Source organism: Thalassophryne amazonica, chromosome 13 (genome assembly GCF_902500255.1).
Source record: "Thalassophryne amazonica chromosome 13, fThaAma1.1, whole genome shotgun sequence".
NCBI lineage: Eukaryota > Metazoa > Chordata > Actinopteri > Batrachoidiformes > Batrachoididae > Thalassophryne > Thalassophryne amazonica.
The window spans coordinates 38739585-38764345 of record NC_047115.1 but is presented as its reverse complement, the minus strand read 5'-3'; the positions used below and the strand labels follow the sequence as shown (position 1 = coordinate 38764345).

At 42.7% G+C, this 24761-nt stretch overlaps 1 protein-coding gene across 2 annotated transcripts in view; it reads left to right on the top strand.

Annotated features, from left to right (window-relative positions):
- The window catches only part of zgc:171482 (zinc finger protein), a 288673-nt gene extending 266440 nt beyond the window's left edge, over positions 1–22233 (top strand). For both annotated transcript variants that reach the window (XM_034185159.1, XM_034185158.1), the window contains one exon: positions 21903–22233. In XM_034185159.1, coding sequence (XP_034041050.1) covers positions 21903–21924 — 22 coding nt within the window. In that variant the 3' untranslated portion in view covers positions 21925–22233. The remainder of the gene's footprint in view (positions 1–21902) is intronic.
- The last annotated feature ends 2528 nt before the right edge of the window (positions 22234–24761 follow it).

The following is a 24761-nucleotide window of genomic DNA, read 5'->3' as shown; positions in this document are numbered from 1 at the left end:
TTGTGCATTACATTTTAGCCATTGCAGCACAGAGTGGATATGAGCACAATCTTGAGTGAAAGTGACACTTTTCTGCTGACGTGGAAGTGTAAATGCACTTATGCGCGCACGCTCACATACATGATTGTGTGTGTTCTTTCACACTTAGGATGAGCTTTGGCTCGTGTAAGGAGCTTTTGCAGAGGAGACGAAAGCACAGCTGGCAGCAGCAGGGGATTAGCCCTAACAGAAGAAACATCCATGAAAACGGTGTGTGTGTGTGTGTGTGTGTGTGTGTGTGTGTGGTTTGGCATCAGGAACGTGTCATCATAAAACAACAGATTTCTCTATCCTGTAAACAGCTGGACGTGTCTATCTGCCAGCCTTTCTTATCTGTGGCGTGTGTCTGCTTAGTGCACAATCAGCTGCAGGTCATGTGAAACGCTGTAGACTCCACAGAGTCTGTCCAGGCTCACTGCTATAATTGGACCCTTAAACGATGATAACAAAAGAGATATAAGGAGATAAAGCTGGCAGGACGATTTAACAGTTTATGGCATGTTGTAATTAAGCCGCTGCACTTAGCCGGCCAGCGGGCACCGACAAAAGTAGGCAGAAAATACAAATAAACCAGCAGAATTACAAAATCGATGAAGAATAAAAAGCCACATATTTTACACAGGCTCCTGACTTGATTACACTTACAAAAGCATGGCTGTTCGAACCAACTGAGGGCTGAATATGATCCAAATGTTGTTCTGTTTAAACTTTAGCACTAATGATGATGTGCAGTAATAAACCAGAAAAAAAAAAAATGCTGCATATTTATAGTCAGTCAGTTATTGTTGTAGGACTAATGGGTTTCACATTCTTTTCAAGAACTGCCCAATGCTGATTAAATCCAATGCTTTCCACATCCAGCCTTTATCTACCTCCAGTGGAGTTTTTATTCTCCCAAAAAGCAGACAAATTTGACAGGAAACTGCCAAATGTAGCAACACTGAATTGAAATGGCCTTTTTTAAATCTATATCACCACTGGCTGTGTAAAAATATACACACACTGGTCACTTTCATTAGGTACACCTTTTCACCTACTCTTTAAAGCAGATATCTAATTGGCCAATAATGTGGTAGAACCTCAATGCCTCTAGAAATGTAGATCAGATCAGCAAGACCTTCTGAATTTCAAACGAAGCTCCAAAAGGGGGAATAAAGGTGATTTGAGAGACTGGTTTGAGTATTTCAGAAGCTGATATGCTGTAATTTTCACCACAGCCATCGAGTATATGTTTAATTCTTTAATATCCTCACATTTGCTATATTAGAATATAGCAGATATCAATATGCTCTACCAAACGGTTGAGTTGACCATCAAAGGGTTAAAGACAATGGCCTAATAAAAAGACATCAGTAATTCAAATAAACAAACACTCATTTCAACCAAGACATAGTGATGCAAATAAATATTTGGACAATCATTCAATTTGTGGTGTGATTAAAGTGTAGATTGTCAGCTTTAATTCAGTTTAACAAAAATATCACTTTAACTATTAAGGAATTACAGTACATCATTGTTAAGGCAACGGGTGAGTGATTGCACTCGTAACTAGGGATGGGTATCGAGAACCGGTTCCTTTCGGGTATCGTTAAGAAATTATTCAATCCACCGACATCAATAACCTTTTTGCTTAACGATTCTGTTATCGGTCCTTTAGAGTGGCCGTTATTTTGGGGGGTGTTTGTCAGGAAAATGATAATTTCTCTACATTGATTACAGACCCTGCAGCGGGTCTGTAATCAACTTCTCTGCAGCGCAGCTTTGCTTTGAACCTTGAACCAATCGAAGCAGTGGTTCGCAGATTGAAGCAGTACTTCAATCTATTGCTTCGTTTATTCTTTCTTTCTTTCGCTTAATTTTCCCCCGCTAAAACCCTAAAGAGCATATGTCTGTGAGTATTATTTACCTTTTTTATGTTAAACCGACCTGTTATGGTCTTCTGAAACAGTTGACAGATGTATTTTATAACTTAAAAACAGGAGCGATGCTAACGTGTTAGCATGTCTATGGCATTTTCACTGTTTAAAAGTTAGCATTAAGCAGTTGCAGCTGTCATCACGTTCGGGTGCATTTGTTTTCAAATTGTAATATTTTTAAAATTTTTGTTTATATATTAATAATTATACAATATATACTTATTATATACAATTTTAGAGAAAGAGACAAAAAGAACCTGAATGGAAACTATAAACTATAATGGAAAATATAAAACCAACTAACAATGAACATGCATGCATGCATGCATGCATACATACATACATACAGAAATAAGTGTTTCCTGTGAACACCTAGTGACTTACACCTCCACTTCATCCCTGTCTTATTTAAGTTTAATGACATTTTGTTTCGGTCAAACCATATTTTCAATGTGTTAATTTCTTCAGTGATTTCCTCCAGAACTATCTGCCAAGATGGAAAACTGCCGCATACTAGTAAGAGCAGAATACTACTGGAATGAATTTGAATAAGGAAAGTTGTTTTTTTTTCTCACTAAAGGGATGCTGCACTCACTGCAGTTTATTGTCTGGAATAGTCCCAGATTGCATTTCAGAGCTTCTAGAATTCAATCATTTTCGTGCGGGTGGTGTTGGGGAGTAATGTTGGGTTTCAACTTTTTTTGTTTTTCAGCACTTTCATCCCTGAATATGTCAATCATGAGTCACCTTTGTGCAGATTAAAGTCACTAACTGGGACTCCTGTCTTGTTGCGAGAAAGAAATGAGAATCGTCCTCCGTTCTGTTCACACAGCTCCAAATACTGCGCGGCTCTCTGCCGAGTCAAGTTAGAACGATAGAGTCCAGTCGGAATTAATAACTTCAAAGCGAAACACCGTTTTGGTTATTTTTATTTATGTCCAGAGATCAAGGATACAGTGACCAATTTCATATTTATTTACTTTAAGACTCAATGAAATACATACAAAACCTGTAAAGCCTAGATTAGTACAAAATTCACAAGAGGTATTGTAAGGGAATCGATAAGGAATCGGATCGATAAACAGAATCGATAATGGCATCGATATTAATAAAATCTTATCAATACCCATCCCTACTCGTAACACTGGAAGCCCTCAACACAACAGTTCACTGTAGGCTGAAGGCAGGAACGTTCACAGTTCATGAATTGTCTTCAGAGGTCAGCTGCTGCACATCTTGTGATGCAGTTCCAATTAAGCTGGACTTGACTTTAGAAACAACTTGGAAAGTTCTTAGCGATTCTGCATCAGAGCCCATACAGTTCTTGGAAAACAGTTCTTGGTCATGCACAGTCACAAACAGGAGCAGCATGAGAACGGGATCTCACAGACATGCAGGAACTTACCTGAACGTGTGGCATTGCTGTGCGCTCTGAGGCAGAGAGCAAATTAATTCCAAAATGACGTCATGCAGATGGTGGTGTGGGAGCCAGGAGCATGCAGTATGGAAGCCTTGCAGCAAAGCGTCTGGAAACACCAAAAGATCAGTGAGCTCTAATACGGGAATTAGAGGTGGCCAGGTTACCTTGAGATGAGCTGCAGGAAGCTTAGATGTCAGAGCACATGGAAGCACCAGCGTAGACAGAGTCAGTGATTTCTCATGGAAGGCTCACGGAGTATCATGGAAAGTCACGGAAGACTCTCGCGGGTCAGGGTCACTGAGACTGTGGCATAGACTGAGCTCAGAGTTTAAGTAGCCAGTTCATGTGTGTCAGGTGCGAGGAGATGATGAGCTGCAGGTTTTCCTCAGTTCTGCAGCGCACCACCTGGAAGGAAAACAGACAAACTACACATGAGGTGAAAAAGTGTAAGGACAAAGGCAAACCATGACATTACCGTCATGGTACGTACATACATACATCAGAAATTGACCTAATCCAAACACTAGGAGTAGTGGGCAGCCACAGTCCAGTGCTCGGGAACCAACTCCAGATATAGAGGCCCTAAATAAGCATGTTTTTAATTGTGAGACGAAACCCACGTAGATACGGAACATGCAAACTCCACACAGAAAGGACCGGGCGGGATCCCACGACCTTCTTGCTGTGAGACAATAGTACTAACCACTAAGCCACCCATCACCAAAAGCCATTTCCTCCCTTGAGGCGCTTTACCAAGCCTTTACTGCAACCTCTTCGAGTTGCTTCACATTTGTGCGTCTTTCTGCTTTTCGTTTGGTCTTCTGTAAGTGAAAAGCACTCTTTGTTTGTTTGGTTGAAGTCATTTGACTTGGCTACTGAAAAATATTCCATTTCTTTGCCTTGAGAAGCTCTTGTGTTGCTTTGGCACTATGTTGTGGTTGTTATCCATCTCTACTTTGAAGCGTCGTCCTGTCAGTTGAGCAGCGTTAGTCTGAGCAGATAGTGTACGTCTCAGAATTCATGATGCTGCTTTCATCATTGTTAGTATTGAGGGTATGGTGGATTTTTTTTCTTTATGACCTTTTAACCCCAAAGCTTTGTTTGTGTGTACGTGACAAACAAACCCCATTTGTTTGATGGTAGCCTCACATCTCAAACACTTCCTCTCCTACACCTGAACACACAAACACACCTGACACACTCCTCATATTCACCTCCCCTTGCACCCGAAAGGCACTCTCCCAGAAATCACACATACACACAGCATGTGTATAAACACTGGCACACATGTATCCTGCTCCAGAGGCTATGTTAATAAGGCAGCGAGGGGTGGTCACGGCCTGAATCATGACTCACTACTCTGCTGCCGTAGCACCTGCCAACGCCGAACTGCGTTCATACACACAGAAAGTGCCAAGGTGACCTTCAGATGCTCACAAACACCTCCCTCTGACACAGAGACACTCACAATATACTCCCATCCTCGTATTTCTTACATGTGTATTTCTGGAGAGGGATTAGTGTATCAACAGCCGCCATCACTCTGCAGGACTCACAGACCATGACCTCGTGCTTACTGCGTCCCTTACCTGACCTTCTCCTTTCCTGTGTGATCCTCATCCCATCACCTGGCCACTTCTTCTCCCGTTGATCTGTACCATTACACACTAGTCATGTCTGTAAAATGAATGCTAGGTATGTTTGTGTACATTTCATATATGTAGCAGACAGGTATCAGCATACGTGGTAAACACTTAAAATCATTGTGCAGGGATTCAGTGGTCACTGTATAAAATGGTTTGCCGTTTCCACAGCAACACCTCAAAAAGGGAAGAGAGTATGGAAACCAACTAAATAAAGGCTGCCAGCTGCCACCTGCACGTTTGTATACTTGTGCCACAGATTCAGCTTGTGTTCCGTTTGGTCTGGGTGGCACTTTATTCCTAAAGATCAATTAATACGTGAAATTACATGTAAACATCCAAAGCTAAAACTGTCAACACAGGGACTTATGGGAAAGCACAACTACATAGACGATCATAAAGTCCATTTTCACCGAAGGAATTCGCACAGCATTTTTTTAGGTTGTACGAGGTCTGTTAGAAAAGTATCGGACCTTTTTTTATTTTTTTCAAAAACCTGATGGATTTGAATCACGTGTGCTTGCATGAGCAAACCTTGAACCTTCCTGCGCATGCGTGAACTTTTTCACACCTGTTGTTTGCATCATTTCCTGGTAAGCAGCCAAGGAAAAAGACGGAACGACTGGAGCAGCGCCGCATCAAATTTTGCCAGAAACTGGGCGACAGCCAGGTGGAAACCATTCGGATGATTCAGACGGCTTTCGGTGACGATCCTATGGGCATCACACAGATTAAGGAGTGGTACAACCGGTTTAAAGACGTCTGCACAACAGTGGAGAGCGAGCCACGCTCCAGTCGGCCATCAACATGCTGAAATGACCAGATCATTTCCAAAGTGAACGCTGTGGTGATGCGGGACCGTCGTGTGACTATCCGAAAATTGCGGAAGAGGTGGACATCAGCACTTTTTCGGTACATTCCACTGTGACAGAAGATTTGGCCATGAAAAGATTGGCGGTGAAAATCATGCCGAAGGCTTTGGCACAAAGCTGCCGACGGCGGAGCAAAAGCGCCTTTGTGTTGATGTCTCACAGGACATGTTGTGACATGTCCACCTCTTCCACAATTTCTCGGATAGTCACACGACTGAAAAGTCACCGAAAGCCGTCTGAATCATCCGAATGGTTTCCACCTAGCTGTCACCCAGTTTCTGGCAAAATTTGATGCGGCGCTGCTCCAGTTGTTCCGTCTTTTTCCTTGAAATGAAAATCCGCCGAGCGCACGACACACAACTCACACAAAGGCTGCTTACCAGAAAATGATGCAATTGACAGGCGTGAAAAAGTTCACGCATGCGCACGAAGGTTCAAGGTTGGCTGATGCAAGCACACTTGATTCAAATCCATCAGGTTTTTGAAAAAAATAAAAAGGTCCGACACGTTTCTAACAGACCTTGTATGACACTGCTGCACATGTCCCTCCCGCCCGAAAGATGATTGTCAGGGCTTTTATTGGGGGTGAGATAAGTCCTTGCTCTGAGGTAGGTACTTCTGAGCAGCCCTGAAAACCATTGGGCGGGGTTTGGTGCTGATTGGTTGTTAACTCAGTGGGAGAACACAACATCAATAACAACCATGAAGCCAAACTAGTGAAACAACAGCAGAAGAAACAAAACAGAATGAAAAGCAGAGCTGACAGATGAACATAAAAGGAGGTACAAGTGTTGTTGACTTTCTTCTCGACAGACAAAGTCCAGCGAGGATTTGCGTCCTTGAGGAGGAATGAGAACATCTATACTCAACAAAAATATAAACGCAACACTTTTGGTTTTGCTCCCATTTTGTATGAGATGAACTCAAAGATCTAAAACTTTTTCCACATACACAATATCACCATTTCCCTCAAATATTGTTCACAAACCAGTCTAAATCTGTGATAGTGAGCACTTCTCCTTTGCTGAGATAATCCATCCCACCTCACAGGTGTGCCATATCAAGATGCTGATTAGACACCATGATTAGTGCACAGGTGTGCCTTAGACTGCCCACAATAAAAGGCCACTCTGAAAGGTGCAGTTTTGTTTTGTTTTATTGGGGGGGGATACCAGTCAGTATCTGGTGTGACCACCATTTGCCTCATGCAGTGCATCACATCTCCTTCACATCATCCGTGAAGAGAACACCTCTCCAACGTGCCAAATGCCAGCAAATGTGAGCATTTGCCCACTCAAGTCGGTTACGACGACGAATTGGAGCCAGGTCGAGACCCCGATGAGGACGACAAGCATGCAGATGAGCTTCCCTGAGATGGTTTCTGACAGTTTGTGCAGAAATTCTTTGGTTATGCAAACCGATTGTTTCAGCAGCTGTCCGAGTAGCTGGTCTCAGTCGATCTTGGAGATGAACATGCTGGATGTGGAGGTCCTGGGCTGGTGTGGTTACATGTGGTCTGCGGTTGTGAGGCTGGTTGGATGTACTGCCAAATTCTCTGAAACGCCTTTGGAGACGGCTTATGGTAGAGAAATGAACATTCAATACACGAGCAACAGCTCTGGTTGACATTCCTGCTGTCAGCATGCCAATTGCACGTTCCCTCAAATCTTGCGACATCTGTGGCATTGTGCTGTGTGATAAAACTGCACCTTTCAGAGTGGCCTTTTATTGTGGGCAGTCTAAGGCACACCTGTGCACTAATCATGGTGTCTAATCAGCATCTTGATATGGCACACCTGTGAGGTGGGATGGATTATCTCAGCAAAGGAGAAGTGCTCACTATCACAGATTTAGACTGGTTTGTGAACAATATTTGAGGGAAATGGTGATATTGTGTATGTGGAAAAAGTTTTAGATCTTTGAGTTCATCTCATACAAAATGGGAGCAAAACCAAAAGTGTTGCGTTTATATTTTTGTTGAGTGTACATTGCAGCCAAAACTGTTGCATAGCTGCATGAGCCTGGTGGATCTTCACTGCAATGGAGGCACAACAGCTGAGGAGGCTAATTGTGGGGCCATTCATGTAAAAATATTCACTACATCTGGGAAGTAAGTTGGTTTATGGTGACGGAAATGGACCTACAGTGCATCTGGGGATTATGCACAGTGCTTCACTTTTTCCACATTTTGTGGTTACAACCTTATTCCATAATGGATTAAATGTTATGTGTCGACGCGGGTTGAGGAGCGGACCTGCGTCTGACAGAACCCAGTGCTAAAAATAACCAGAAAGCGGTTCCAAAACAAAACAATTTATTTTTTACCCTCTTTGGTGCATAACAATGTGTACAAACTAAACAGCGTCTTTCTGGTGGAGTGACTGTTGGCACGCTCTCCAGCGCCCGTAAGGATCTAAGCCCGGCGCTCCTGGACCCACTACCACCGCCAAACACTCCCCAGGTGGACACGACAAACTGACTCTCTGTGAAGCAAAGAAGAGGTGAGGTAAGTCAGCAGTTACAACAATATCTTTCAAAAGACACACGCTATCAGCAACACATTCAGGTCTATATCTTTTTTAACTTTATGCAAATGAGCAGCTTCTCACAACAGGTGGAGGATCACTTATCCGCACGCCACAGCAGTGAGAAGCAAGCTGCATAATTCTCATCACAATTCAAGTATACTGTGTAACAAAACACCAAGTTACTATCAACAATTAGTCAAACACTTAATCACCTTTAATGTGTGCTGACAGCATGTGTCCTCACCCTTCCCTGCTTCACGGGCTCAATGTGTCAAACCCAGGCGCGGTCCTCAGCGTCTCACAAACGAACATCACAAGGTCGAGTTCCCGGCAGTTCTGCTTGAATCACACATGACTTAAATGCAGAACGCCATCCAATTATCTGCTTCAGCTGAAAGTCTTTAAGGTTGCATGTGAGCACCAGTCACAGGTGCTACACATGATGTTGATGAGGGTGAGGACTCTTCAGCCAGCACGTTCTTCCACAGACAAATCAGTTTCCATGCCACCTGAACAGCAAAGAAAAGAAAAGAACACCAAGATATCCAGCCACACCCCCCAACACACAACATTAAATTCATTTTTTCCTCAAAATTCTACACACAATACCTCATAATGATAATGTAAAAAAAGTTGTCGTTTTTCTAGATTTTTGCAAATTTATTAAAAATTAAAAAAATAAGAAATCACACATTAGATAGATAGATAGATAGATAGATAGATAGATAGATAGATAGATAGATAGATAGATAGATAGATAGATAGATAGATAGATAGATAGATAGATAGATAGATAGATAGATAGATAGATAGATAGATAGATAGATAGATAGATAGATAGATAGATAGATAGATAGATAGATAGATAGATAGATAACTTTATTTCAGGTCCATAAATAACACAAAACAAGTTCAATACAAAAACATACAGTGTAAAAAAAATAAATAAATAAAATAAGATCATGTGCAAACATTTCAGCCAGTGCTCCCTCAGGCTAGAGGTGTAGCGAGAGCAACTCAGGGTGGGATTTACAAGGGAGCAAAATAATACTATTCCCAGATTCCTCCAGTCTATTCATAAATTTAAACATTAAATGTCTTAAGAGTGCACGGAATGTGCTCACTCCTGCAGTGACAAACATCTGGCTGGCACTGCCCCCTCTAGGTATTTTCAAAATGATACGCATAGCATCATTGTACGCAACTTGCATCCTCTGAATGCTAGATTTCTTATAGCTTGACCATAAATGGGCACAATAAAGCGGTGTACAGTACGTCTTAAACAGGGCTACTTTCACCTGCGTTGAACAGAAGCTGAACTTGCGTCCAATGTTGTTTGCCTGGGCATATAGTTTACAACATTGTCTATATATGTCATCATCATCTTTTCATTCATCATTTATAAAATGTCCAAGATATTTCATTTTGCTGCATACATTGCCAGTCAGTTTAAAAGCAGGAAAATTGAGCTTTTTGTCCTGCTTGGTTCTACATATTAAAATAGTACTCTTGCTAGCATTGTACTTAATCAATCAATCAATCAATTTTTTTTATATAGCGCCAAATCACAACAAACAGTTGCCCCAAGGCGCCTTATATTGTAAGGCAAGGCCATACAATAATTATGTAAAACCCCAACGGTCAAAACGACCCCCTGTGAGCAAGCACTTGGCTACAGTGGGAAGGAAAAACTCCCTTTTAACAGGAAGAAACCTCCAGCAGAACCAGGCTCAGGGAGGGGCAGTCTTCTGCTGGGATTGGTTGGGGCTGAGGGAGAGAACCAGGAAAAAGACATGCTGTGGAGGGGAGCAGAGATCGATCACTAATGATTAAATGCAGAGTGGTGCATACAGAGCAAAAAGAGAAAGAAACAGTGCATCATGGGAACCCCCCAGCAGTCTACGTCTATAGCAGCATAACTAAGGGATGGTTCAGGGTCATCTGATCCAGCCCTAACTATAAGCTTTAGCAAAAAAGAAAGTTTTAAGCCTAATCTTAAAAGTAGAGAGGGTGTCTGTCTCCCTGATCTGAATTGGGAGCTGGTTCCACAGGAGAGGAGCCTGAAAGCTGAAGGCTCTGCCTCCCATTCTACTCTTACAAACTCTAGGAACTACAAGTAAGCCTGCAGTCTGAGAACGAAGCACTCTATTGGGGTGATATGGTACTACGAGGTCCCTAAGATAAGATGGGACCTGATTATTCAAAACCTTATAAGTAAGAAGAAGAATTTTAAATTCTATTCTAGAATTAACAGGAAGCCAATGAAGAGAGGCCAATATGGGTGAGATATGCTCTCTCCTTCTAGTCCCCGTTAGTACTCTAGCTGCAGCATTTTGAATTAACTGAAGGCTTTTTAGGGAACTTTTAGGACAACCTGATAATAATGAATTACAATAGTCCAGCCTAGAGGAAATAAATGCATGAATTAGTTTTTCAGCATCACTCTGAGACAAGACCTTTCTAATTTTAGAGATATTGCGTAAATGCAAAAAAGCAGTCCTACATATTTGTTTAATATGCGCTTTGAATGACATATCCTGATCAAAAATGACTCCAAGATTTCTCACAGTATTACTAGAGGTCAGGGTAATGTCATCCAGAGTAAGGATCTGGTTAGACACCATGTTTCTAAGATTTGTGGGGCCAAGTACAATAACTTCAGTTTTATCTGAGTTTAAAAGCAGGAAATTAGAGGTCATCCATGTCTTTATGTCTGTAAGACAATCCTGCAGTTTAGCTAATTGGTGTGTGTCCTCTGGCTTCATGGATAGATAAAGCTGGGTATCATCTGCATAACAATGAAAATTTAAGCAATACCGTCTAATAATACTGCCTAAGGGAAGCATGTATAAAGTGAATAAAATTGGTGATAAGTGATACAATACCGCAGTGAGAGCCAACCACCAGTAGAGGCAAGTTTGGTTTAATGTCATGCATTAGACCAAACTCAGTGCAGATATTTAAGAGCTGCTGTAGTCTAGCACTACTTGGGCTAATGATAACCAGATCATCTGCATACATAAGGTGGTTCACCAGCAATCCACCAATCACACACCCTATGTTACAGGCTTTCAATTGCATTGACAGATCATTTGCATATAAATTAAATAAAATTGGTGACAGGATTCCTCCCTGCCTAACCATTGCCAACTCCGAAGGGGGCTGATACACTGCCTCCCCATTTAATCTGCATCTTCTGGTGAGCATACCAGTAAACCAGAAGCCACACAGTATAACCAGGCACGGCCCTTTGTGCCAACTTCATGAATAGCTTCCTATGATTCACCCTATCAAATGCTTTGGAAGCATCAATAAAGCACATAAGCACAGCTGAGTTTTTGGCCCTATAGGTTCACTATTTCTTTAAGTGCATATATACACATCTGTCCCATGCTTTGGTTTAAACCCAAACTGGTTGTCACAGGGAGAGAGATACACACTCACTCTATCAAGCAGGATCTTTTCCACAACTTTTGACAGAATGCTGTCTAGCATTATAGGCCTATAAATGTCCATGGAACTGACTCTCCCACCTTTGTTCTTAAGCACTGGGACAAGCAGGATGGACAGCATTGAATCCGGCAGTATGCCAAGAATCGTAAAGCCAGTGAGGCTGAGAGCTAGGAGGGGAGCTAGCCTCAAGCTAGCATTTTTAAGATGTTCAGCTGAAATAAGATCCAAGCCACATGCCTTATTATCTGGCAGTGTATCCATGGCATCATAAACCTCATGAGTGCTTATTGTTTTTACACACACTGTTATGGTCTGGACGCAGGTTGAGGAGTGGTCCAGCGTCTGACTGAACCCAGCGCTAAATAACCAGAAGCAGTTCCAAAAAGAAACAAATTTATTTTTCTTCCCACTGTGCTATACACAAATACAAAATAACTGAGTCTGGTGGGGTGAAGAGGCGGTGCGCTCGGCCCCACCGCTCCGACTGGAGTATATCCCCACTGCCCTACACCTCGTTGACGCCAATGGCGAACGGTCAGATGCTCACTGAGGCTGGAGTGGAACTGGGAATTAACTAAATCCAAGAAAAAAGCCCTGGGACCCCCCCAGGTGCAGAGGTCCTCATGGGAATGCCAAGTAACCAACCTGCACCACCCCACAACACTAAAGACGAATGGTCAGAAGTGTGTGAGGTTGGGGTTAGAGGACAGGGAAATAAAAAACAAAAAAACAAAATGACCCACTCCACTAACTAAATCTAAACAACTATAAATAATGAAAACTCACGCTTACCTGAGTCCAAGCGAACTCCGATCAGCTAGCCCATTCACTCCACCAGAACTGCCTCAAGTGCTGTGCAAATAAACAGTTTACAAAAACCACCCATTTATGTCTCACTTAATTCCCAAAAACACCTGGAGCCATGTTACTGTCCTATCTCCTGACGCTTGTTTGACCGGAGCAAATACTGCTGTTCAACCCTTCCGAGTTGAATTGGCTCGTCCACTAGAGGAGCTAGAGGTCCCGTCGGAGGAGTCTCAGTGGAGCGAAGAAGAGGCGGTCTGGACTTATGTCGGGGAGCGCCTCGAGACACAAAACCCCGCTCGGACGCTTGCCCTCTCTTCCGTCCACGCTCCTTAATCCGATCGTCTTGACGACCAACCAAGGATATAAACTCTTTTACATCATTCGGTTCGTCCCGGATGACTAGCTCGTCTTTCAGGGAAAGATTCAACCCGTCTACAAACACCCCCCTCAAAGCAGCTGCACTCCAACCGGACTGCGCGGAAAAGACTCAAAAATCTACAGAATAATCAGCTGCGCTTCGTCGCCCCTGTCGGAGGACCAGCAGTTGCTGAACCGCGGTATCTGTCTGCTTAATTTGAATCAATAGGTGCTGTACTTGCTCCCAATTCATCTCCAGGTGTTTCTGGAATTTTCTTTTTTTTTTCTGAAAAGGAACTGCTTCTGCCGCTGGGTCCATACTGATTTGGCCGGAGAATTCTGTTATGGTCTGGACGCAGGTTGAGGAGCGGTCCAGCGTCTGACTGAACCCAGCGCTAAATAACTAGAAGCAGTTCCAAAAAGAAACAAATTTATTTTTCTTCGCACTGTGCTATACACAAATACAAAATAAATGAGTCTGGTGGGGTGAAGAGGCGGCGCGCTCTCCCCGCGCCTCAACGGATCGGAGCCCGAACGTTCTGGACTCAGGAGTTCCGCCGACACCCCCCAGGTGGCTTTTCCCAAGACTGTACTCTGTGAAGGAGGAACAGAGGTAAGGTTATTCAGTACTTTTATCAAGAAAAACTATTTAGAGGCACACTTATCAGCAACACATTCAGGACTGATTTCAGGCTTAATTCAAAAGAACAGCTGCTCACAGCTTGTGGAGGATTATCAATCCGCACGCCACAGCCACAAGGAGCAAACGAGACGATTCTCTTCGATACTTAATTTTAGCTGCGCAACAACGCCACGTTATATTCACAGATAAGCTTATAAGGATAATCACCTCTGACGTGTGCTGACAGCGCTTGCCTCTCACCCTCGTCCTCCTTCACAGACGCAATGTCAGATTCTGGAGCGGCCCCCAGCGTCCTCAAACGGTCGTCACACGGTCGTATTCTCTGGCAATTAAGCCCAGATCACTGCTGACTTAAATGCAGTTCTTCATCTCTTCATTGGTACCAGCTGAGAGTCCTCAGAACTGCACATGAATGTCACAGGTGTCATAGATCGTCCTGATTAGAGAATCGCACGTGAGTGCAACAGGTGCAGCAGATCACCGTGACAGAGGTGAGAGACTCTTCTGCAGCTCATTCTCCCCAGAGATCAGCCCCAAACCACCTGGGAAAGAAAACAAACACAAAAACTGCAAATCAGTGTCCAGCCAAGCCCCCCAACACACAACACACACAGAATTATCCACATATGGATCACTCCTTATGCAGTTAAACAAGGAGCAGTAATGCTGCCTCCATAGTGCAACAGTATTGTCTGTGCCAGACATGCCTTCAACGTTACATGGGAGGGATGGTTTACAATTGTTAAAAGCTCTCACCTCTGTGACATTGTTACACATAAACTTGTTGGCTATAGAATCAGCCCTCATAGCTTGCTCATTTTTGGCTATGAAACGAATAGCATACTTGAATCTGGCATTAGCAACCTTTATATGCTCAAGCTCGGGGCCTTGCCTAGGTTTTCCAGCCATGACCCAAAGCTTAAAAGCCTCACGAGCCTCAGTATGATACACAACTACATGCTCATTCCAGCCAGGTTTAATGTTAGGTTTCTTATACTGTGTGACATGTTTATGAAGAGGTTTACCACCATCATACAGAGCTGCCACCACTTTGTCATACATGGCACAAGGGTCTCTCTTATGGTCGTCCCTATTACAACTGGCATCCTTACACAAAATAGATTCCCTCGGTAGATGTATATCACGCAGGTGTTTGTCTGTGTGGTTATAATAAGCCACCAAGTTATCTTTAGTAAGAGATGACCAGTTCAATTTTGCAGTGAACTCATTATTTACAGGTCTATCATTACTGACTGTTGTCGGAATATCATTAACATTTACAGTAAGTAAGGGGTATGCGGTCTGTCACTGCCACCCCATACTTAATGCTCATGCTGCCTAAAGCCGCATGCCCATCAGCTGTACTAATACAATGGTCAAGCCAAGAGGTGGTGTGCCAGGCCTCACTAATATATGTATAACTGTCAGTGGGCAATAGCAGTTTGCTTGACAAAACAAAATTATTATCTTCCCAGAAGTGGGTCAGGTGAATAGCAAATTCAGAGTTATTGCCTGCAATATCAGCATTCATATCCCCAATAATATATACACTGGATGCACTATTATCTTGTATAAAAGCCAGTCTATTAAGATATTCATCTTCATTTTCAGGAGTCTCATACGGTGTATAAAAATTTAGGATAACAAAGCTATGGCCTTTATATGTATATTGTAAACCAACACACCAATCAACACCTAGCCTGATTAGTTTAATCACAGCATCTAGTTTTTTGTCCCAGAGCACAGGTATCCTGCCTCTTACTACTGCTGTGCTGACATCAGTGGCTGATTCCCCCACTCCACAGAATTTTGGATTAAAAGAGTTCAGTTTTTCCAGGTCTTGGACAGATAAAAAAGTCTCTTGCAGGCATAAAATGTCACATTCCTCTAACAAACTGTCAATAATAATGCGGGGAGCTTTGTCCCCTGCACTCATGCCCAAGCGCATGTCACGACAGTTATAAGAAACGACCTGAATGGACATACTCATAGTGTTGAATTGACATTGGTGGGCACATTCACCTCTCCTACAGGAGGCACATTATTTGACCCAACAGCACTGACCTTGCGTGGTTCATAATAACGCCGTACCAGGACCCCCTCAGGCCATAGCTCTGGAGTGTACATTCACTGATGTCATTACATTCAACAGTCACTTTGAAAGATCCAAATCTGCTATGTACATTATGAATTTTCTGGCAGGTGACCACTTTGTAAAGTTTGCTTTTAAGATATTCAGAAAGAGTCTCCGCCTCCAGGTCTGGGGAGAATTTAGTAGCAAACACACTCACTAATTTTGTTTTTAACGTCTGTATAGTACTCACAGCACCAGTGCCAACGATGGCTACAGGTCCAGACCTCTTTCTTCCACTGGCAATAGCTCGCCCCCGCTCAGTTCCGGCTCAGTCGTAGCTCCCAGGCTAGTTTTAGCCGCTCCATGCATGACTTGACCACACGACGCAGCCCTTCCTCGCTTCCCCTGCTCCTCCAGGCAGTCACGCTGAGCAAAGCAATCAGCAGCTCCCGGTTCCAAGGTAGATAATAAGTATTCACAGCTTTTGCCATGAAGCTCAAAATTGAGCTCAGGTGCATCCTGTTTCACTGATCATCACTGATCATCCTTGAGATATTTCTACAGCTTAATTGGAGTCCACCTGGGGTAAATTCAATTGATGGACATAATTTGGAAAGGCACACACCTGTCTACATATAAGGACCCACAGTTGACAGTGCATGTCAGAGCAAAAACCAAGCATGAAGTCAAAGGAATTGTCTGTAGACCTCCAAGACAGGATTGTCATGAGGTGCAAATCTTTGGGAAGCAAAAACATTACTGGTGCTTTGAAGGTCCAATGAGGACAGTAGCCACCATCATCTGTAAATGGAAGACATTCGGATCCACCAGGACTCTTCCAAGTGCTGGCTACCCATCTAAACTAAGTGACTGGGGGAGAAAGGCCTTATGGCACCTTGACACTTGCATGAATTTGATCCCTGCACTGGCACCCAAGATTGTCTGATGTTCAAAATTTCTGGCATTAATTTTGTGCCACTTGTGTGAACTAGTCTTAAACATTGCACAACCTATCCAAAAACACTGTGTCAATGCGTGTCATTGCGCGCAGGGCATCTAAACCTGAAATTAGATTATGATGAGATGTTCATATCTATAATAAACATAACTTACAGATACATTATCTAACTCATGAGAAGGAAGAAAAATGCAACTGTTTTACCAGTCCATTGAGACAAGATTCCAAATACATTCTCCACCACACAATGAGCACAAAAAAATCTGTAGCTGTACATAATGTTTCTGTGATTCTGACAGCAATGAGAGAATGGTTTCATCACCTATATTCTGAGTGCAAATACATCATCGGCGTCAAGTGGGACACATTGTCACAAGGAACTGTGCGGCAGTGCAGAGATCAAATTCGTGAAAGTGTCAAGGTGGTTTGAGTCAGGGAGATGACAAAGAACCCGATGGTCACTCTGTCAGAGCTCCAGCATTCCTCTGTGGAGAGAGGAGAACCTTCCAGAAGGACAACCATCACTGCAGCAATCCACCAGTCAGGCCTGTATGGTAGAGTGGCCAGACGGAAGCCACTTCTTAGTAAAAGGCACATGGCAGCCCACCTGGAGTTTGCCAAAAGGCACCTGAAGGACTCTCAGGCCATGAGAAACAAAATTGAACTCTTTGGTGTGAATGCCAGGTGTCATGTTTGGGTGAAACCAAGCACTATTCCTAAAGTGGAGCATGGTGGTGGCAGCATCATGCTGTGGGGATGTTTTTCCAAAAGAAAGGTGATTGGTTGGTTGGATTGTTACTTTTGTCAGATTGTGCTGTTAAATGAAAATCTTGTTTATAAACACAAAATCACAAGACTGTCAGTGGGTTTTACAATCTGTAAATCATTGGACACACTCTGGAGATGCTCCTGTGACACTGGGGAAAAATAAGTGTAAACAACAGAGCAGAGATCCCTTTTGTTGTTTTTGGACAGACAGTTATGTAGTCGGTGTCATAACTACTGATCGAATTGGGAGCATATGCTGGTCCTGTGCATTGCTAAACTGGCAACTAACTAGGTAGACCTGCAGTTCATACTCATCTTTCTAGTTAACAGTCATTCAGGCACAGCCAGGTGTTACGTGCCCTGATCCCATCATTTGGGTTGCTGGCAATAGCATGACCATAGTGTCAGAGATATAGTGGTGGCAGAGAGAAGACCCTGACCTTTTAACCCTGAAAAAACTCATCATTCATTCATCTCATCTTCAACCGCTTTTCCGGATTCGGGTCGCAGGGACAACAGCTCCAGCAAGGGACCCCAGACTTCCCTTTCCTGTGCCACATTGACCACCTCTGACTGGGGGATCCCGATGCGTTCCCAGGCCAGTGTGGAGATATAATCTCTCCACCTAGTCCTGGGTCTTCCCCCGGGTCTCCTCCCAGATGGACGTGCCTGACCTCCCTAGGGAGGCACCCAGGAGGCATCCTTACCAAATGCCCAACACAGGTGTCAAATCCAGCTTCAGAAAGTAAAAGTCCAGCCACATATTTGTTCCATCTTGCCAATAAACCAACTGATTGTAATTAGTTCAGCTCTTCAGGCAGGTGGATGAGCTAATTATTGACATCACCTGTTTTACGTGCACAGGTAGAAGCAACACACTTTCTGAACCCGGATTTGTTACACCTCTGATGCCCAAACCACCTCGGTTGGCTCCTTTCAATGTGAAGAAGCAGCAACTCTACTCCGAGCTCCCCACTGGTGACCGAACTTCTCACCCTATCTCTAAGGGAGACACGTGCAATCTAGTTTTTTCGGTCATGACCCAACCCACATGACCATAGGTGAGAGTAGGAATGAAGATTGACCAGTAGATCGAGAGCATCACCTTTTGGCTCAGCTCCCTTTTCGTCACAACAGTACGCTAGAGCGAATGCAATACCGCCCCTGCTGCACCAATTCTCCAGCCAATCTCACGCTCCATCGTCCCCTCACTCATGAACAACACCCCAAGGTACTTGAAGTCCTTCACTTGGGGCAAGGCCATATTCCCTACCCGGAGTAGGCAATCCATCGGTTTCCTGTTGAGATCCATGGCCTCAGATTTAGAGGTGCTGATCCTCGTCCCAGCCGCTCTGAAAAAACATTTTATTTAATTTCATATTTGACTTAAAATCATAGCTGAAGTGTTCACATTATAATCCTCCACAACACTAGGTAGTGACAAGTCCTCAAGTACTTTTTATTCACAATCATTTATAACCCCCAAACAAAAAGTGAAGGTCTTTCTGTGAGATACACAATTTTCATCAATAGTGCAGATTGTTAACTCTTCGTTTTAACATCACAATCACTTAACTTTACATACTTTGCACATAACCTTAACAGGTTCACCACAAGAACCAGCATAAAACATTCTCACACAACAAAATAAACAAACAATTATTTATCATTATAGTTCTTTCAGAATCCTTTACACTGCTGTAAACTACTAATACTGGCATGAAGTAAATCTTTTCCCTCCTGCAAATTTAGTGTAAAAATGGGGACACATTATTTTTGCTGCTCAAATTTAATCAGGAGGAGGTTTTATTTTAATAAAGAGCCCCACACTGGTTACATTTCAATTTTATTATCCTCAATGTGTGCAAATCCAGCAGATGTGACTTCACTAATTCTTGGGTTCCATGCTTGCACGGACGGCTGGGTGGGAATGACCCTGTAGTATTTGTCAGGATTTATTTGTTTGAGTCTGACCAACAGAACAGTGAACGATATATTTAAACTCTTAAAATCTCAATAATTGCTTTTCTCATCACTTTATGTGAATCTTCTAAAATCTCAATAATTGCTTTCTTCATCACTTCACAGGAAACTGAGGTTTGGGGAATTTACCTGTCTAAAATGTTCTATTTGTGCATAAAGCAGGCACAAAAAATTCCACTTTGTGGAGAATTGACTGACTGACTGAGTAGCCAAAGTAGGTCAGTTTGCTCAGTTTATTGTACTCTTTACTCAGTGTGCTTCTGTTAGCATTATTTTTCTTTAATAAATAAAAGATTTGTAATAACACAAATTCCTTTAGATTTCTCCCTTCTTTCACTCGGGTTCACCACACCAGATCCACATGTTGATTTAGTACAGGTTTTACACCAGATGCCCTTCTTGATGCAACTCCAGATTAGGTGAAGAATGGTCAGGGGTGGTGTTGAACTGATATCCTTCTGTACTGGAAAACAAGCACACTTGACTGCTTGGCCACCACCAAGGATATATGTTATCATGTCAAAAAGACCAAAGCTCTCTGGTGCTCAAGGTAGGAAAAGAAGAGGAGAAAAAAGGGGGAAAAGACAGAGGTAATGACATGGCAATTGATGATTAAAAAAAACAAACACTCTAACAACACAGTACCTTTGGTCTTTGGTACAAAAACATACATTTGGCCTTTGAACTTAATCGTTAAAAACTGAAAACTTTGACTTTAAATATGTCACAATGCAAATTTTACTGTAAATATACTAATTGTATTTAGTTGGACTCTTAGAATAAAGAAAACATGAACGCCATAAGCTATGCCTTTTCTGTGTACCTATATGAACATGGTATTTGGTGGATATTTAGCTGTGATGATAAAAATCATGACTAAGGCACCAAATTGGTGATGATCTGGTAATGGTGTACCAACTGTGTGATACTGTCACATCAGTATGAACCAACACATTTAAGAGATGTTGATAGCACCTTGTTGAATCTATACTATGGAAATTTAGGTCAGTTTAAGTGGTCAGTGGGTGTATGAAATACTGGTAGATCGATAATTTAGACACAGACTGTATTTTACCTCTTTCCTCACAGGTTTTTGTCCTTCCTGCAGATGCCCCTCACTTCTTCCACCTGTCCCCTCCCAGAGAACATTATAGTCTATCGGAGTCATGCCCTCCCATTCCTCAGAGGATCCCGAGACCTAGACGGGCCCTGACAGATCAGACAGGGTGTAGAGGTCGCCGTTTTAACAGCCATTACCGGGATAGATTCTGACAGCCACGGTGAAGCTCTCCCTGTTTCTCACTTGCTTTGACTCATTGTGCTCTCATCCTCTTCTCACCCAGCCTCAGTGTTGAGAGTTTGTGTGGGGTAACGCTCCAATTAGCAGACAGTGGAGGTGGAGTGGCATTTTAACAAGTGCTTTCATGAAAATGGGCAAATTTGTTTAGTTGGTTGGGGATTGGACTTTTATTTCAGGCTCAGTCCAATGGCCCTACTCTATATGGAGGAAACAAATCTGAACAAAAATAAAAGCATCAACAACAAAAAACAAAGCATCAGAGCACTACAGAACCAGAATGTCTAAAAAAAACAAAAAAAAAACAACAAAGTGTAACAATGAAACAGAAAGTTGCGGAGATGAGGGAGGTATAATACCACATTCGTGGATGTTCTGTATTAATTTGGTATTGTCATTCCAGCTATACTTCACAATTATCTGTGGGATTACTGAAGATTCCTTTCAATCCCCACTGCACTACGTGAGCAGGATAAAAATAAATTTTGACAGAAAATGCTTACTTAATTAGCTGGGGTCTGGTATAGCATACACACCAATCCAACTTATCTCCGTGTTTTAATTAAATGTGTTGTGTTTGCCGCTGGAGTTTCTTTGTTTCACGGTGATAAAGCTATAGAATGCAGCCACTGCACCTGTCATCATGAAAAACAATCAGCAGCTCCAGATAAAGGCCAAATCCACACTAATTACTGCACTTTAAACGCGAAGGTTTATGCTCTCGTCGTTTGCATTTGTGTTAATTTGGGGAACAGCCAAGCAGAAGGTATAATTGATGTGTGCAATTATGAGAAGATTGTGAAACAGGATTATTGCGTTACATCGAGCCGTCATTCCCAGTAGATGGAAATTAGTTGCAGTGGAGACTAGAATAAAAGCAAAGCACGATAACATTGTACTCCATACTTCTCCTGACAGGTTTGTTTATTTAGATAGGTTACAGTGTATTAAGAATGGCATGAGATGTGGATTTTCAGGTAAATAAAATGACTTCAGAGGGACTGAACATGACAAACAGAATATTCTCCCCTGAGTTGGGCATGGTTTTCCCTTGGGTTAAACAGCCCTGTCTTCTTAGATTTACCTTTTTTCTCTGAGACAAAACAAGACTAACAAATTCTTTTCCTGTGTTTTTGTTTTCTAGCCTGAAGCAACACCAAGAGTAAGCCACTCAAACAGTCTGCTACAGAAAGAAGAACAGATGAATAGAGAGATAACTGAAATAAAACAACTTCAGCAAAGAAGACTTGTGCTGGAACCTTCAGTGCACATGTACGAACGTGTGTGTGTGTATGGGTGTCTCGGGCTTCCATGCACGCACCTGGAGTATGCATGCGTGGGTCATTGTGGGTGTTTTGTATCTTTGATCTAAAAATATGTGAGATTTATTCTGCACCGAAGTGTTTGATGCAAGTTTCTGCACCAATGCGGCTGCATATTGCCATATTAGTCCTGTGTGAACCACAATCCTAAAATTTAAATGATGTCAGTCAGTGCGTGGTGATAATGATGATGATCATCGAGCAGCAGTAACAATAACTTGATAACCAGAAGGTCCTGCAGTGCTCTGCTAATGAGTGATGTAAAGTCTGAACACGGTGTTCTCTTTAAATGCGACTCACATCTACACTATTACTAACGGAGACACATACGGGGCTGCTGAATGCCAGGCTTTCAATGAAGTACAAATCAAGTATGAGCAGTCATCAGATTTTATACGGGATCAGCATTATTTCATGTTCATAGCCCTGTCTTGGTGCAATATAACACTATCCTTGACATCACCCCGCTCTGAATGTTTGTTTCACTGTAACTTATCCAGATCCTCTGACAGATGTCCACAAAATGTCACTTGGTGACAGTTTTTCACATACTGTTGAATTTATAAAATGCGCAAACCCTACAATGCAACTGTAATTATGTGTATTTGCTAAATCATACAATAAATTGATTTTGGAGAGTAATTCCTTCAGTAGGGCGGCACGGTGCCTTAGTGGTTACTACTGTTGCCTCACAGTAAGAAGGTTGTGTGATCACTTCCCACCTGGGGCCTTTCTGTGTGGAATTTGCATTTTCTCCCCGTGTAAGCATGGGTTCCCTCCGGGTGCTCCGGCTTCCTCCCACATCCAAAGATATGCCTGTTAAGTGGATTGGAAACTCTGAATTGTCCGTTGGTGTGCGTGCAGGCGCAAATGCGTTTGTCTATATGTGGCTGTGTGATAGACTGGTGTCCTGTTCAGGGTGTACTCCGCCTCACGCCCTGTGACTGCTGGGATAGGCTCCAGCCCCAGTGACCCTTGATTGGAGTAACAGTTGAAAACTTTAAAGAACTTTTAATTTTGTGGCACAAAAGTCTTCCTGGTCAATTTCACTGTCTACAACATACATTTGTTTGCGTTTTTGTGTTGCTCATTGGCCAGTTATTTCGAAATTTGAGAAATGAATACACAGAGTATTGTCCACATTAAAGACCATTTTGCATAATCTTGACACAAATTCTAGTGATGGTACACAGTGAAAGAGAAAGAACAATTGTCATGCTTATTGGTGGAATGTCACAGCGGCAGATTGCAGAAGCACTCATGGCATAATGCCTGTTATGTCAGTACAACCAAATTGGGAGAGTCTGGTTGATGAGTCTGTCAAGTTTTTTGATCTGGAAGTACGCTTTAACTTTGCAAATATTAAAACTGACTGTGCAGAATTTTTTTCCAAAAGATCAAGATGTGCAGTAAACCGTGGGTCTGAAACCCTACAGAGATTATATCTCCCAGCTGGTTTGGGAACGTCTCAGGATCCTTCAGGAAGAGTTTTGAGGACTTGGCTGAGAATAGGGAAGTGTGGGATGAGCTGCTTGCTCTATTGTCGCCGTGGCCTGGACCCAGATAAGCAACAGAAAATCAGTGGTGGGCACAGCTAACAAAAAGTTAGCTTTGATAACAGATAATCAGCTAACTGAAAAGTTATCTTTTATAAAGCTAAACCGATAAACCACCCAAAAATTTATCAGAAGCTACAGATAACCGATACCTTTGAGTATTGTCTCCAGTACACTTATAACTACTAACAAGCTGATTCTGAGTTTTAACACGACGATCGCTTCTGGTAGCATCAAAGAAGACCACAGACCCAAACAATGAGTCAGCACTTCTGTCTTTGTGCGCCATGCCCACTGCTGGAAGCTCCTGTTTACTACATAGCTTGCAGCAGTGAAACAGTTGAGCGGAGCAGCAAAGCTCAACTCTCTACTCAATAGCGGTCAAGACGGACGGCTGCCCGGCACCAGGATTGGGTGGACCCACGAAACAGACTCCCAGACTTGATTTAGGAGTGTGAGAAATCATGGTCTTTATTCCAGGCTCAGGTTCAGTACACGGGTAATCAGCAGAGCAGAGGCACAATACGGGTTAGGCTAAAACGCAGTCATATTTAGGCAGAGTTCAAAGGCACGAGCAAACAGTTTTCAAGGATGAGGCAAAAGGCATGGCTGAGGAGGACAGAGCAAAACACGGTACATGGCAAGGCAAGAAATCAAGACAAGATACAAAGGCTGGAATGTGTGCATAGAGCGACAACAAACTGGCAAATGTTTGGTGGCTGGGAGGAGATTAAATAGGCAGATGTTAACAAGGTGCACATGAGGAGAAGGATCTAGAAAGGGGGTGTGGCTGATGAACAAAGAGTATGGATGGGACAAGATGGTGAGGAAGGGAGTGCGCAAAGCAGACTGATGTAATAGACAAAGATATGTGAACAGGTGCCAAGAGCTTGAGTAAATGAAAACACAAAGCAGACTCGGACAAAGTGGGAGAGGAGGGCAATAGATCTAGTGGAGTGACAACACAGACAGAGATGCGAGAGGGATGAAAACAGAGCAGGTGCAGGGTGTGGAGTGAAACAGAGAACTAAGAACAGAGCTACAACTGAATATAATATTACTATGAACAAGAGTAAATATAAAAACTGAGGGCAGAAAAACATAACCAAGAACTAGGCATGACAT